Source organism: Orbicella franksi, chromosome 3 (genome assembly GCF_964199315.1).
Source record: "Orbicella franksi chromosome 3, jaOrbFran1.1, whole genome shotgun sequence".
Classification (NCBI taxonomy): domain Eukaryota; kingdom Metazoa; phylum Cnidaria; class Anthozoa; order Scleractinia; family Merulinidae; genus Orbicella; species Orbicella franksi.
In genome coordinates this window covers 7,237,501-7,252,902 of record NC_138147.1, presented here as the reverse complement: position 1 = coordinate 7,252,902, position 15,402 = coordinate 7,237,501, and the positions used below count along the sequence as shown (strand labels likewise).

The following is a 15,402-nucleotide window of genomic DNA, read 5'->3' as shown; positions in this document are numbered from 1 at the left end:
GTGGTAAGCGATGCCTGTTGACAGCTGCAGGGGAGTTGTCGTTGATTGAAGACGGGGTCACTTTACTGTCTCGCTTTTCATCCTTTTCACCGGTTTCTTGGTCCTTGAATCATGACTGGGAAAGTCACTTTATTCTTCTCCGATATTTCAGGGAGTAAAGAGGTGAGCATGTTCTAGTTTTAAGCAACAGTGCAATGTTTAAGACTGTTAAGTTTTAATTCTGTACTTCGATTTCATTACTAGGCACTTTTTGGGATCAAAGTAAGCCCAAACAAAGAGCCTCAACTTGAGTTTAAATTCATTTTTGAGGACTATACAGTAGTGTATTGTAACTAGCGTATTACAGCAGCTTCTTTACAGGTTTCTTCGATAGAAGTTTTGATTTTATTGATACTCTTCCAACTTGGACTAGAAAAAAAAAACCGAGTTGTCGAATTATAGATTTTTTAAATCCAGTGTGTAATTTACTCACATTCCTCAGCTCTTAGTGTGCATGTGTATTGTGAGCTAAAGCTAAATTAACAACAGAATGTAAATCGTCTTAAGTCTTCACCGTAAATAACAAGCATTCTTTTATGTCATTATGCCTCTTCGGTTCATTTAATTTCATGACACTAATTTCACTATCAAAACCATGCCAGTCAACCATTCGTCCGTGCCAAGTAATCAAGTGAGCTTCAAAAAATATTTCACAATTTCTTCGGTTCAGACTGCACTGAAAGGGACAATTCAATATTTAAATCAAGATTTATTCAGAAGCCTATACCAAGTGAGCAGAGTCTTCTCCGATGTTAATTCCTAGAAAAATCAGAAAGATAAAATGAGACTCTCAGATTCAAATGGTTAATGTTAATTAGATTCATGTCTAACTCCAAACAAGTCAGGCACACCTGCTTTGACAGGCTGCCAGCTGAAATGCATTTATTTACATATTTTGGCTGGAAATAATTCTTCAAGATCATCAAGTATTGTCAAAAAAATAATTCTCATCCTTCTTTTAGTCAGTACCCTCCTATTTCTAGGCAAAAATCTCATAATATTGAAACAGAGACAAGGCATTTTGGTACATATGCATTCTAAGAATCAATCCTAGCAGGAAGCTTTCTCAAATTGTGTAGTTCCAGAAAATATCCATATGCGGCCAACCAAAGGAAGGCTGACGGAACTGAATTCCAAGGGGGGATGAAAGTATCGAAGCTAAACCAGCATTTTCAGGGGGGCTGGGGGTTCAAACTAAAAAACCTTTCGTGGAAAGGGTATGGATATTTTCTGGAACAATATATTACGAAAATAATGGTTTAAGGATTCCATGAAATGACTCGTTTTCAATTGCCTGACTGACCCAGTTTTTTTTAAAAAGTGAAAAACGTGTTTGTGATGAACTGCTTGCTTCCAGTTTTTGCATGATCATCATAAGTTTAGTGCTTTTCATGTATTGACTCTTACATATGTGTCAAGCCTGTAAAATAATGTCTTAAAACACCTTTTAGATTGGTATAGTGGTCCCATGCAAATTGGCAGTCATAGGGAAGATGTTATTAATCAAGGCTCACTCTGAATTTTCTGTTTATAAAATAATATCAATGAATAGTTCTCTTTTTTTTCAAACTGACCAACCAACTCCGTTTTTCATTGGTTTGTGGCAAATTGGAGAAGTTTGCAAATTTTTCTTTTTTGATTTTGAGAATGAAGCCTACAAACACAATTTAAAGTTTTGGGTTTGATGGGTTGCATTTGAAATTTTGATCAACTGCATTAAACAAAGAAATCAACTTGCCATTAGTACTGTATAAACAAAAACACAACTGGTTTTGAATGTTGAGCCATAAATTAATAAAAGTATTTTTTGCCAACTTGCTGCTTTCTACCCAGATTAAAAAACGTCAGCAACGTATCCGCACTGTACTTGAGGCACAGAAGCTACCTTTTGATGTAATTGATGTGGCACAAGATGATATTGCTTTGGAAAAAATGAGGCAGCTTGCTGGAAATGAAGAAGCATTAGCTCCTCAAATTGCAAATGGTGATGAGTACTGTGGGGTATGTCAACTCAAAAATTACATTTAATTTCATAGACTTTTCAGACTGTTCTAGCTATCAGGTCAACCTGCTTAGTGATATACAAAATGGTAATTAAATAACGTATATTCAGTGACATCATCATAAAAATTCCCAAATAAGCATGCCCCTTTGGAGTGCAGAACATTTTTAACTTTCATTATCTCTAGATCTGTCAAAAGAGGGATATTATTCTCTAAACACCAAACAGGACAGGGTTACTGGACTGTGCTTACAGTTTGCTTTCATGTAGAACGATACATGCATAGTGAAAAATAAATTATGATAATCTCATTGACAATAGATGCACTTGGGGAATAGTGCCTGAAAGGATGGTGAAGCCAGAGAGCAAACTGAACCGAGCTGATAGGGTATCCATGACAACCCTGTGAGTGGCAACCACCAGGCACTATCACACTGAAAACACAGTGAAAACAAAGGATACTTATCACACACTTACCATGGAGACAAGGGGTATGGGTGGGCTGGGAGAAAAGCTTAATGAGATCTGTCCTGCAGTGAAAAACATGCAGAGTAACTTGATATCCGAAGCTGAACTGTAAAAATCAAGGTGCTCTGCACAAATCCCTAGCCACCTTGTACACCACCCTGAGGGAGACTGCTGGCCAGCAATATTGTTTCACAGTTAACTTAGCTAAATTACATAAATAGCTACATTTAATTGTACAATGCCAGAAAAAAAGTGCAGAAATTTTGTCAAGTCAAACTAAATGTTATTTTATCTTGCTTGTGCTCTCTTTAGGACTTTGAAGCATTTGAAGCTGCTATTGAAGAAGAAACTTTAGAAGAATTTCTGAAGTTAAAGTAGCATTGTGACATCAGAAACTGGAAAAATATTTAAAAGGGCAGAATCAATTGCTCACCAGCCACTTACAACACAGTTCAACTGAGTAGTGACCAGTCTTTAATATCAAAACCTGCTTGTAGCCAAAAAAATGGCACTTATTTTTGTACTTCAAATTCCACGGTAAATTTGAGACCATAGGTTTAAGCCATACTACTAATAGTACCTACCAAAAATTAATGATATTATCAGTCGTGTGCCATTGAACTTCAGATTCAAGGGCAGCCACAACCATATCGAGCTACAAAATGCTGTTCATGTCTTCACTGCAGCAATAATGTCTTGAATGTCAAACAGTTCAGCACAATGGAATTCTCTCTTTTGTTATGAGTGACTTTCCAGTTGAACGGAAACAACATAAAGGATTTGAAGGTTTTAGCAAAATATATACTGTATAATAGTATACATTTAATTTCCAAGGTTTTGTTCTCGCTCGTTGATTCAGCTACATGTAGGAAAAGAGTGGCTGTAGGCTTATGGTCTTATTCAAAAATAATTCTTAAATTTTTAGGAAAGCTCTTAACCACAAGTTAGACTGGAAGTCTCAAAGTCAAACATTTATATTGCAATGCCCAGTCAGAGTAATTTTGATACCTGGTAAATTTGAATTATACCAGTCCATGTAGTTTTCTATGGCCTCAGGTGTCTCGCGGGGCAATTGACAGGGATAAGTTTGTAGTTTCTATTTTTGGCTTAGTTTGTAAGTTATTACTAACATGGCATTTCTCAACAACTATTTTAAAGAGTCAAATTCTACGTGTTTCTTAAAAATTTTCAAATATGATAAATCATTGAAAGGTGTACTTAAGGTTTCTTGTTCTTGTACTTTCTTGGTCCTGTTGGTTGCCAAGTTTAGAAACCCAACTCAACCAAGATGTTGAACTTTTTAACCAGTGCTTCATTACTTATCAGTGATATTTAAAAATGAATTTAAACAGCTGGCTTGTAGCTGGTGTAAGCTATGGGTGTGAATGTGTTGTCGGGATCTTTATTTACTCTCTGAATTAGTTCTTTACTCTTTGTAAATTTCAGTTACTTGTTTTTCTAGTGTTACCAGCAGCATTTCCAAATTAGCATGATCAGAAACTATGTTTTGTACAAATATGTAACAGACAAGTGTAAAAGTAAAAGAATATTGAAACCTGCATTCTTAGTGGTCTAATTTGAACTGCAAGTAGAGTGAAACCTGTATTAAGCGGACACCCTTGGGACCCTCACTAGTGTCCGCTTAATACAGGGTGTCCATTCAAAACAGGTTCTAATATGTTGTGGAATAATAGTTAATTATTAACCCTTTTGTAACACAGCGTAAACTGAGAGTGTAAGGTCAAAGACTAGCATAGTACAATGTCCAGTCAATCAATGCATCAATCTGCAATAATCAACTTATCACTGAACAATGTTAAAGGAATCTCAGCTGAACCTTTAGTGGTAAAAAGCCCTTGAAATGTCCGCTTATTTCAGGTTTAGTGCAACAAAATGACTTAATAGTGGTGTCCACTTCCACTCAACAGGTGTCCACTGAATGCAGGTTTATTTTACAGTAAATGTAGGAAGAAAATTTTGGGACTCAAGCTAGTGTCCGCTTAATATGGGGTCCGCTTAACATGGGGTCCGCTTAATACAGGTTTCACTGTAAGTGCAATTTTAGTAACTCTCTTAGATGGCCACTCAAGGAAGGAACAGATACAGTAATAAGAATTTCACAAAAGAATGAACCCTGCTGCATCCATAGACTTAGCTTGGGCAGTTTGTGGAGGCAAGGGAAATTCACAATATGTTGTAAGGAAATCATCATTTCAACAACTTTTCCTCAACAATTTGCCTAACTTCTGTTGAAGTCTGCAAGGATAAGCCTCTTGTAAGCAAATAAAATACTGTTAATAAATTAAAGCATGTGATAGAGTTGTTTATAAAAAGTGCCGTACTGTAATGAAAAAATTTTCCTGTCTGTCCTATGTCGTTTAAAAACATTTTAACAAGAGGTTTGTACAAGAAGAAATATGCTCTTTGCTATTAATTTAAAAATTAGACTACGAGTCCGAGTTTTCTATGAGCAAAAAAATCAGGAAATGAGGGCAAGTAGTCTAATTGTTTTAGTAGACACTCTAAAGGATTACAGCACAAAACCTTCAATTTTGAATGTATTTTAAAAACAATGTTCAGTTTCAAGGCCACCGCATGTTCGATCATTGTCTAGCACCGAATAGAAAACAATGAGAACCAATCAGATTTCCACATATTCAATAGAACACAGCTAAGTGGCTACTAATTAATCATTAGATTATGAGCTCGAGATCTCTATGAAGTGATAGTTGATGAGGCCTTCGGCCTCATCAACTATCACCTCATAGAAATCGAGAGTGAATAATCTAATTGTTTTAGTAGAATTCTTACTAAAATTTTCTTCAAATAACAGTTTCCAATTATTTCTTGATGTATTATTAAACTTTGTGCCAGAAAAAGATCTCTCGGATTGACTCGTCATTTAAAATTGAAGTTGTATACACGTGCGCATCAGTTTTTTCAATATTTCAACTTTTTTAAAAGTCAAGAAACCATGAATGTCCTTTGTTTAGAGTACTTGGGAATTTAATTATCCATTTGCATCCAAATTTTCCTCCAAAACTTCAGAAAAACGAAAAAAGCGTCGTCATTTCCTAGCCAACCTCCAGCCACTGCACACTAATGGCTGATAGTGTTCAATGGCTCAAGCAATCAGATTACAGTATTTGCATTAGTATACTAGTAGAATTCTACTAATTTCAAATATCCCTTATCTTTCCAGAGATATTCAAGTTTTTTTAAATATCCAAATTAACAAGGCAAGTGGGTGACATCATAAAACCAAACAACCAAATTTTAATCAAATAATATGAAAACAATATCTCAAGTAATCTGTATGAGAAATGTTTGATGTGTTCCATAAGAGTTTAAGTTAATAATTTTGTTACCATGGCAACATACTGGGTTCCAGACCTCCAGATGCTTAAGGCTTTTCTGACCTAAACTTAAGCACTTCGCATGATTCAGCAAGCATATAAATAGGTTAGCTTAGGTTCTTGGGCTGGTCTAATTTATCCAAGCTGAAAATCACTAAAACATTGAAATTTGGTTGGAGGGAACTGGAAAAGAGCTTATAGGTTTGTTGCCTGAGAAATTTTTGTCAACCAAGTTTCAAAGGCCATTGAAAGTTGGTTGATTGTTATTAGGATCTGATAGTAATATTCCAAACGTCGGGTCAGAGCAGCTACCAGTTCCTGATGCAACAATGAATAGCCTTCAAGCCATCAAATAATTATAACAACAACCAATGTTATTTTTATTGTATATAACAGACTGAAATTAATCTTTTTTTGGCTGTGCCCCATATCATGTGCATAATTAAGACTGTCAGACATATATATTTTTTTTTAAGATCTCAAAATTTAAATTGTACACAAAGCTGGAGATACACTAGAACAATGCAGCTAACCACCTTATGTGATGCTCAGTTTTTAAATACCAAATAAATTCTTTTAAAGATACTTTACTGATTGAAATTATATTATTTATTCTTAGATAATATTAATAATTTCCGCCAGCCCTACAAAATGGCACCACCAACTGCAACAAGGTCTATAGTACAGCAAAATACCAGTTCAGAAATTAATTAAATTTATAAGTTTTTCCCTACTAGTTCAGTGACTATTGATTCAGGAGAAAGAGTTTCCTGTTCAAGAAATAATTACAAGAAATTCATGTAACAAAATTAAAGTAAATTAGTGTAGTACAATAACATGTATACATAAATTATCCAGTCAGGCATAATAATATTATTGTACATTGTACATGTTACTGTACAGCATGTCAGTTTTCCCTGTCCCTAGACAACCACTTCTCTTTCAATAGCTTCTATTCACTAAAACAGAGTTGGTTTCAGCAACACTACAACAGAAGAACCGAGATTATTAAAAACTGAATCATTGGAAAATGCACTTCAAGAGTTTTCATAGTACATGAGCCATGTGAGATAATTTTTTGGGGTGTTTATATTTTTATTTCATTTTCGTTTTCTATAATTTGGGGACATTTTTAATGAAACAATTATTCCACTCGCACTTGTTGCATATGACATGATTATAGCCAACTTGGCACTGTGCACCTCATTGGCTATCTACCATCTCATCCAGTGCACGCTTGTGGAATAGTTGTTAATTAACTCAGGGTCAAGTCACCGAAAGTGTTGATTTCAAAAATCTTTCAATAACCTTACTTTCTGTAATTTCAATGTACTGCGAATCCTCAAATTAACGCCCAGGGCACTTATTTCAAATTTAGAAGATATGGGGTGCTTATTAGAGGGAGGCGTTCAGTCAAGGGGAACACCAAGGGGAGCAGCAGATCTTCACTACCACCCTTTGCGACAGTCAATGTGCAATGCTTGAATGAGTCAATAATCACTTGCTTGTGATTGAATGTGACCAAAACTATACATCCTTGTTCTCTCAGTACTCTTCCACAAAACAGGAGAGGGGAGGGGGGAGCTTACTCAAGGAGAGGTGGTTATCTTAAATTTTGGCCGATAGGAGGGGTGCTAATATTCAAAGGTGGGACTCAATTTTGAGGGGAGGTGCTAATTCGAGGAGTTACGGTAAATAAGAAAGTGCCATGACTTCTTAGCTGAATGCATCGACATTGTGCTATCATGATAGCAATACTGTTCTAGAAGTCAATTTGGCCATTAATAACTAGTTATTAACCAAGAGCGAGGTCTTTATGGGAAAATCTCAAACCAAGACCATGCTGTATTGACCAAGCGATAGCAAGGTCAATATGGCAAAGTTGAGATTTTTTTATTTTCCCATAAAGACCAAACGTTCAAGGTTAATAAGTTGTTTATTATAATTAATATATGGTTTTTTGCTCTGTCTTTGCAGACTCGTAATCAGCCTGTGGGTATCACAGGGGAAAAATGCCCTACTGTTTGCCAATCAGAGTGCACATTAGATCTGCTACAAATACAAGCCATCTACAAAATTTAAAATAATGTACTCAACAGCAGGGCTAGTGCTTTATAGGAACATTTGAGTAGCTAGGAACCACTGCTCAGTGGGCAAGATCTTGTCTAAGTGTTTCTTGAATGTTAATCTGTTCCAAAATATCTTTGTCCAAAATATGATGGGCAGTCGGAATGGACCTCTGATGTCAGAATGGTAACAGATGGATAATTCTTCAGCAAGAGCTCAACACCTGTTCAAACAGATAAAGTATAGTCCACTGTAAATACAATGCACAGTGTACTGGAGTTTCATTAATATTTCTCAAACTCATTAATAATTCATCAAGATTAAACAAAGGAAATCATGACTGTGACAGTGTTTGGGTATCTGATCTTAATTAGCATAGATTTTTATGATTTCATTTCTCCATTTTCTCCAGTTTTGGTTTCGATTGGGAAGACATATCAAACACTCAAGACAGTGTTTGACCACATTTCCAAACACCTTGAAGTTCGTCAAAAATACTCCACTGCGCATCGTATTTTCAACTCTCTTCTCGGTGTTTGGAAATGTGGTCAAACATGGTCTTTCGTGTTTGACATATTACTTCCAGCAGGAAGGCTACTGGTTTTCACAGGTGGGCAAAACTGTTTGAACTGAGCTTCAATATAAGAAAAACGTTCTTTAGATTGTCAAACCAGGCAGGCAAAATCATCTTCACAGGTGGTCAATTTACCTGGTGCCTGGCCCTTAATGAAACCCCCGAGTGTTGCATGGGAGATGACAGTAATCTACATGTACATACCCAGGCTTGGATATATACAGGTGATAAATGGCCACCACTTTCAAAACAAGGGGGTCCAGTGCTATACTCCCCCACAAAATTGTTTTGGATTTTAATTAACACCTAAAATTTCCGAGTCATTCTGGAAAATCTGGCCTATTTCCATACAATGCTAGAAACTGAGCCCTAAAATGTATTTAATTTTGATGTTTTAGCCCACGATACAAACAGAAGATTCTCACCTTTTGGGGTAGCAAACACATTTAGGAGTAGGATATTTTCTTCTTTTACACCATGCTCTAGAAGGACCCTTACAGCTGTTATGACAGTGGCTCCTGAATCTGCTGAAATCAAAAGGCTTAAATTTGGTATGGACACAGTAAAAACCTAATCATACCTTTTTGTACACTTCAGCAGCATATCAGGCTGACTACAGTGTCACCAAAGCATACTAAATATTAAGCATAGGTGAAGCCTAGGAGCCGACTGGCTCATAGCTGCTGGAGCTTATCCCGGTTTCTGTAGCATGAAGACGCTAGGAGTATTTCTACTCCCCCTGGATGGGATGCTAAACCATGCAGGTCACTCCCCCACAATTTGTTAGGTTTCCCCAACAATTCGCTGGTACCCGTTTATACTCCTGGGTGGAGAGAGGCACTGTGAGCATTAAGTGTCTTACCCAAGAACACAACACAGTGTCCCCAGCCAGGGCTCAAACCCAGACCGCTCGATCTGGAGACAAGTGCACTAACCATGAGGCCACTGCACCTCCTCTATATTAAATAACAAGCATGTTCAGGTAAAATATGTTAAGTTAATCATGTTAAGGTAGAATGTGTTACCATGTTAAGGTAGAATATGTATTTAGAAATTTAATAATAATTACTAACACTTACTGCTAAATGTCTAAAATACAAAAAATACACTTACGACGAGAAAATTAATAGAGGTTCAAAAATGTTATAAAATTACCCCAACGGTACAACTGTAAACATGACAATAGCAAGAGCTTAGTGAACATGTTTGAGAATGATTTGATCTGAAGTGGCCAGCGAAAAACATACTTTGCGGTGCCTTGCATGATATACAAAAACTTTGGACAAAGTAAATAAAAAGTGTCTAGTACATGTACATGTTTGTTATGAAATGCACATTGATGACTCTACGCTCTATTTTGCACCAACAGAACTATTCCATAAAATTACTGGAAATGCCACTCACTTAGCAGAGGGTACATGAGAAAGACTTTCCTTTGATCCATACCAGGAGGAAACTTTGCATAATAAACCTGACATACAAAACAGAACAAAATGTACATTAACTACTGTACATACATAAGTATAATTATTCAATTGACTATGTGACATGGAACTGTAGCAAAGACAAATGTAATCAATATTCTTGGTCTACAATAACATCATTGCACCTCATTCAAGCTAGCATATCATTGCCACATTTTCTTTTATTATAGTAACCTAGAGGAAGAATAATTTATTATATTATAACTTAATCATTGAGCTCTAACAAGGATATCAAAGTCAAACAAACCAATAAAATCAGTTTTACATTTATCCTGCCAAGGTACAATTTGATACTTTTCTTTCTTCTGGTGCATGGTAATACAGCTGTATATTATAATAATGTGTATGAAACAATGGAAAATTATTATACCAAATTATACCAATAATTCTATTGAATTACAATATATTATGCATTTTTATTAGCTGTTTTACCATTGGTGTCTTGCTTTCATCCTTCATTTTTATAAGAATCTTTCCTATCCTTATTGACCGGCAACAATCTCGTAATCCTTTTTCCATTGCTTCTCCTAGAAATGAAAGATGCATGTAGATGTTAAACACTGTAAAAGCCTGCCTAATGACATGGTCTGCAGCTTCATGTATGATGAAGTTCTTTATAAATGCATCTAAATAATAGAAAAGTCCACAAGATGTTTTGAGTTAGAGCTGTCAGCACGAGTATCACAACTTCTCCTGGATAAGCCTGCGAGAAAGCTCACCATTGAGCCACACCCACAAGCGGAGAAGAGCGGGGGTGTAGTCTGGTGAAGGGGCACCAATAAAGTGAACCTGCATTGATCAGTTGATCTCTGTAAAGTTTCACCTTGCCTGTGCGAAGTGAAATGCCATTGGCCGAAAAGCGGGAAAGGTGAGAAATCTGTCAATCTGTCATGTTTCACAAGGAGCGATTAGATCCCCATGGAGTCAGACAATTTACCTCAGGTTCTTACAATGTCAACAGTCAACAATATAAGGAGTCAGAGGAAGAGTTGAGTGTGAGTGAAAGCTCTGCTTCAGCAAGACTTGAAATAGTACACGTAAGACTGTGTAAGTTTTAATGGAATTCTACTTATTAAATTTAAATTCCATTTATACTGAAAACCTCACAAGCTAGTCTACACATATGTATAATAATGTATCATGCACTCAGTCAAAAAGTAGTGACTGAAAGCTAAAAGTTTTGCTGCTTTCAGTGACTGATAAGCATATTAACCTACGGTCCGACTAAATTAAAATTAAGGTACTTACCACTTCTCATAATGCTGACACCACAATTTCCTCTCTGAAAAGCTAACCCCTCATAAGATGCTCCTGTTCCAATAGTTCATTAAATAATGTTAATTTCAGTAATTAATTTTGATACATACATGTAACCTAAAACATGATCCCAGTAAATATAAGTCTAACAGGTTTAAGATCAAGTTTAACCCAGCACATACATGTACAATCCATGTAACCTTTCCAAAGACTGTTAATGAAGTATTGAACCCCAGCTCTACAATGCACACTTCAAGTACATGTACATGTAATTCATGACCAGGCAGTCAGCAGATAAGGCATCTTGCCTTAGACACAGTAACATTAATGATAGTATTACCTATGTGCAAACTTTTGATGGGCAATTCATTTCCTTACTATCAAGAAATTTCTCTCATCCTCCCGTGATCCCCCAAACCTCCTTTTCTCATTGATTTCTGATTAAAATCGTACCTGTCGGAGTCTTCACAGTGCAGTTGTCATACGGAAGCTGGTTCAAGCCCTCTTCAACAACAAGTCTAATCTATAAAATTATGTGCAAGATAGAGAAATTAACAACAAAGTTGACAACGTCTCCACAAAGGCCACCCTGGAGTTGGGATGGCTGCTACCAACACCAGGTTCCCTTCAAGAGTCTTGAATGAATAGAATACCTTACAACTTGAAAACAGTGTAAAGTTCCTCACAAAGGTCAGAATTTTATATTGTTTACAAGCTGTAGGTGTTCTTTCATCCCAATTAGCTACTTTGAAAAAAACCTTGACTGACGAGACAGGTTTTGAGACAGGATTGCACAGACAGAGAAGACATGTGCATAATGATAAGCATGCATGCAGGACTCTGGATTTGGCAGTCTGTGTTCAAGCCCTTGCTAGAGTAATTAAGCTGTGGCCCTTTCTCCCCAGGTGTAGAGATGGGTACCAGTGAAATTAATGCTGAGGTTTAACCCTGCGACGGACTAGCATCCCATCCATGGGTTACTAGAAAGACTCCTAATTGCTTCATGCTACAGAAACAGAGATACTGACTGAAGCTCTGCCTGTACGGGCTCTAGCCTTTGGTTTAGGACAGGAGTCTTTTTTTCACATACATATTCATTATGATTAGACCATGGCATTCACTCACCAAACGGTCAGCATAGAAAACAAAGTCTCCTCTCTGTGTTTCTCTGGAATAAGGGGAAAAAAGGATAATTATGAAGTTTCTTCACTAATACTATTGCATCAAAACACTGCAAGACTCAAGATTTACGAACATAATTCTATATGGAACGTCCTATTCATTCAACACCATACTTGCACATGTGTCTTGATGACTTAAAGAGTACATGTATGTACAACTGTGAGTGGTGGAATTACAGGAGAAACAATTTAGTGATTATGATGACCCAAGCTGTTAGCATCTTCTTGTGGAACAAGACTTTGCAAACAGAACACAAGGAGTTATTCCCACACCCTTTTAGAATATCAGATCATGTTTTTTGTGGGTAGTCTCAACCAATATATTGGTCAACAGTCTGTTGACAATCAGTCGATACATCAGTCGACAGTTGGTCAGTAGTCAGTAGATAATCGATCGATAGTCCATCGAGACCCGGCTGACATAGCTTTTAGTTCACTGATACTTCACCGATACTTCACTAATACCTCGCCGACACTTCACTGATAATTCACTGAGTATCCGTTAACTATCAGTTGAAAGAAATGGAATACATCCAATATGCCATTGGATTCAGTTGCTAAATCGACACACTTGACTGATACTCAACACATGACTGATATTCGACTGACAGTTGACTACTATACCACTGACAGTTGACCAATATACCACAAACGTATGACCGATACTCGATCAAGATGCATCTACGAAATATCAACCAACACTCAGCCAACAGTTTGTCACTGTCTCGATCAACTATCATCTAGTTGTTGACCGATTGTTGACCAACTATTGACCAACTGTTGACCGATATACTGGTCGACTATGGACCGATCCTCGACCAATATCCCAACCGACATTACCCACAGTAAACATGATACAGAATATCTTTACGATTGCTTGACTCTTTTTACAAAACTGCATTCCATGTCTGCACATGTGCATGCAATAACTGTGACAAACTTCAAAAAGGCAAAAGCCACTACCTTGCTCACCCAAACAAATGATCTCTAATTAGGGCCCACTCCTCGATGAATCAGTCAATCAAAAATATTTTAGAAGCTCACAAATTCCTAGCCTACGAGCAGGCTCACCTTTAAGTCACATGCACGAGCGGCAAAGAGCAAAGTGATCCGGTGGGAAGGAGTCTGGTGAAGAGGTGCAAAGAAAGTGAGCCTGCCCTGATCTCTGTAACTTTTTCATTTCTGCTTCGTCTGAGAGAAGTGAAATACCATTGGTTGAAAAGAGGGAAAGGCAAGAAAACTGTCAATCTATTACGTTTGATGATGAGCGATTAAATTCCCATGCAGTCAGTAATTTACCGCACAATGAAAAATAATTCTTCCACATTTGGAGTCAGAGGAAGAGTTGAGTGCACATATTACTGATGTTTTAACAAAGTGCCAGTCTATTTCTAGTTGAATTTCAAACCAAAGAGGGAGCAGAAAATAATGAATCAATGAATCAAGTTAATGAATCAAGACGTTCTTGTCGTGTTGCCAACTGCATATGGGAAGAGTTAAATACTAGTAGTAATCAGAGATTATGAGAGTGCGTTCGACGCTCTCACTTTAATATATAATTATACATCGTAAATAAATGATTTCACTAGCTGACTTTCAACCTTTGTCCATTGCTAAAATCAATATTTTTCAGCAGCAACCGAGGTTTTACAGTCAGACATGCATAGTGTCAAAGTCCATGCTAGTGAAGAGGTCACAATTTGTTGATACGTTGCGTGACGCTGCCAGTTTCTGTAGTCTCTCAAGTTTCATAGAATATTTAAATTACGTACATTATTCTAAGCTAGCATTTGCAGTCGCGTGCTCGTCTCGCGACTAATTCAAGTATTTCCCCTGATGAATAAAGTACTCTTATGGATCTTACCTTCAGAGTACTTTTCCACCGATTCCAAACAATAAAGTTTCGACCGGATAAAGATTGAGCTATCTGTCGCGACTGGAACTAATCAACAAATGCAATCCAAATGTAGCTGTTCCCACGGTTATCATCCCAAAGCCAAGTCATGTTAATAAACAAGGACAATTCCCTCAGATTGCGATAAATGCTGCTGTCGAAGCGTTTAAATTCACCAAAATCTAACACTGAGAGCACATAATAGCAAGGCGTACGGCGACTGAATGGAAAGAAGTCAAAAAAAGATCCATCGGAAAGACGAGCTCACATGGCCTGCTAACATACTCACATGTCCGCCACATGTCTTATCACATGTCTTAGCATTAAACGGTACCAGTTTACTGGCCGTGACATGCCCCTGCAAAAATCAAGCGGGGTGGCCATTTTGGTGTCCTTACAGGAATGTGGTTTTTTTCAGCTTAGAACCATGCACAGGGAGACCAACTCTGAAAAGCCACAGGTCAAAATTAGGTTTGCGTTCCACTTCGTCGAACGCAATTGAAAATGAATGTGATTGCAAGTGGGCAATGAAACAACACAAAGGTGTTTGCCCGTTTACGAGCATCGTCAAAGACCAGATTGACAAAGCATGATCACTTATATCAAGTGTGTCTCCTTAGTACACATAAACTTTGACAGTTTTTCTTCGGCAAAACTTCATCAACAATGGATATTGCACCTACATGTTGTTATGAAAAAGATTTATAATTTTCCCGAGAAATCTGAGCTGCCAAAGTTCATACTTCCGGTGAAAATTAATTGACTTATTCTTTTCTGCGGTTTCCGGGGTGGAAATAAAAAACTTGCAGAGATCAGAGCAGGCTTACTTTCTCGTCTCGCGGCTTCGCGCCTCAATTTCGCGCTCGCGACTACAGCGCGCGCGCTTGTGCTCCAACGTGAGCCTGCTCCCAGGCAAACAAATTCCTAAGTTTTGTTTGCCTTCAGTTAAGTTATGGTTTGTGCTTCACACCAAATCTATAAAATAATCTGCACAAGACTAGGCCCAGTGTAATGGGAAGACAGAAGAAAAAAGAACCTACTTGTCTCTCAAAATTGTCTGTAGTTCTCGAACTTGGTCGT

General features: G+C 37.3%; 2 protein-coding genes across 3 annotated transcripts in view; one reads left to right on the top strand and one right to left on the bottom strand.

The window, feature by feature from the left end:
- Nucleotides 1-17: 17 nt before the first annotated feature.
- Nucleotides 18-4,795, top strand: LOC145480997 (SH3 domain-binding glutamic acid-rich-like protein 3). The gene is made up of 3 exons (XM_081459353.1): nucleotides 18-162; nucleotides 1,873-2,040; nucleotides 2,822-4,795. The coding sequence occupies exons 1-3, from the start codon at nucleotides 112-114 to the stop codon at nucleotides 2,885-2,887; spliced, it is 285 nt and encodes a 94-aa protein (XP_081315479.1). The 5' UTR covers nucleotides 18-111; the 3' UTR covers nucleotides 2,888-4,795.
- A 585-nt stretch (nucleotides 4,796-5,380) lies between these two features.
- Nucleotides 5,381-15,402, bottom strand: part of LOC145480990 (uracil phosphoribosyltransferase homolog) — a 10,211-nt gene continuing 189 nt past the window's right edge. The window contains exons 1-8 of one of the 2 annotated variants that reach the window (XM_081459345.1): nucleotides 15,363-15,402; nucleotides 12,373-12,415; nucleotides 11,701-11,770; nucleotides 11,239-11,301; nucleotides 10,423-10,517; nucleotides 9,911-9,977; nucleotides 8,932-9,033; nucleotides 5,381-8,155 (exon numbers count right to left, since the gene is read on the bottom strand). The exon at nucleotides 15,363-15,402 is cut by the window's right edge and continues 189 nt beyond it. In XM_081459345.1, coding sequence (XP_081315471.1) covers nucleotides 8,049-8,155; nucleotides 8,932-9,033; nucleotides 9,911-9,977; nucleotides 10,423-10,517; nucleotides 11,239-11,301; nucleotides 11,701-11,770; nucleotides 12,373-12,415; nucleotides 15,363-15,402 — 587 coding nt within the window. In that variant the 3' untranslated portion in view covers nucleotides 5,381-8,048. The remainder of the gene's footprint in view (nucleotides 8,156-8,931; nucleotides 9,034-9,910; nucleotides 9,978-10,422; nucleotides 10,518-11,238; nucleotides 11,302-11,700; nucleotides 11,771-12,372; nucleotides 12,416-15,362) is intronic. The other variant, XM_081459346.1, reaches the window with a different exon arrangement.

Coding starts and splice junctions, on each gene's coding strand:
- LOC145480997 (XM_081459353.1), top strand. CDS start 112: ATGACTGGGAAAGTCACTTTATTCTTCTCCGATATTTCAGGGAGTAAA. Junction 163..1,872: donor ATATTTCAGGGAGTAAAGAG/GTGAGCATGTTC, acceptor CTTTCTACCCAG/ATTAAAAAACGTCAGCAACG. Junction 2,041..2,821: donor ATGGTGATGAGTACTGTGGG/GTATGTCAACTC, acceptor TGCTCTCTTTAG/GACTTTGAAGCATTTGAAGC.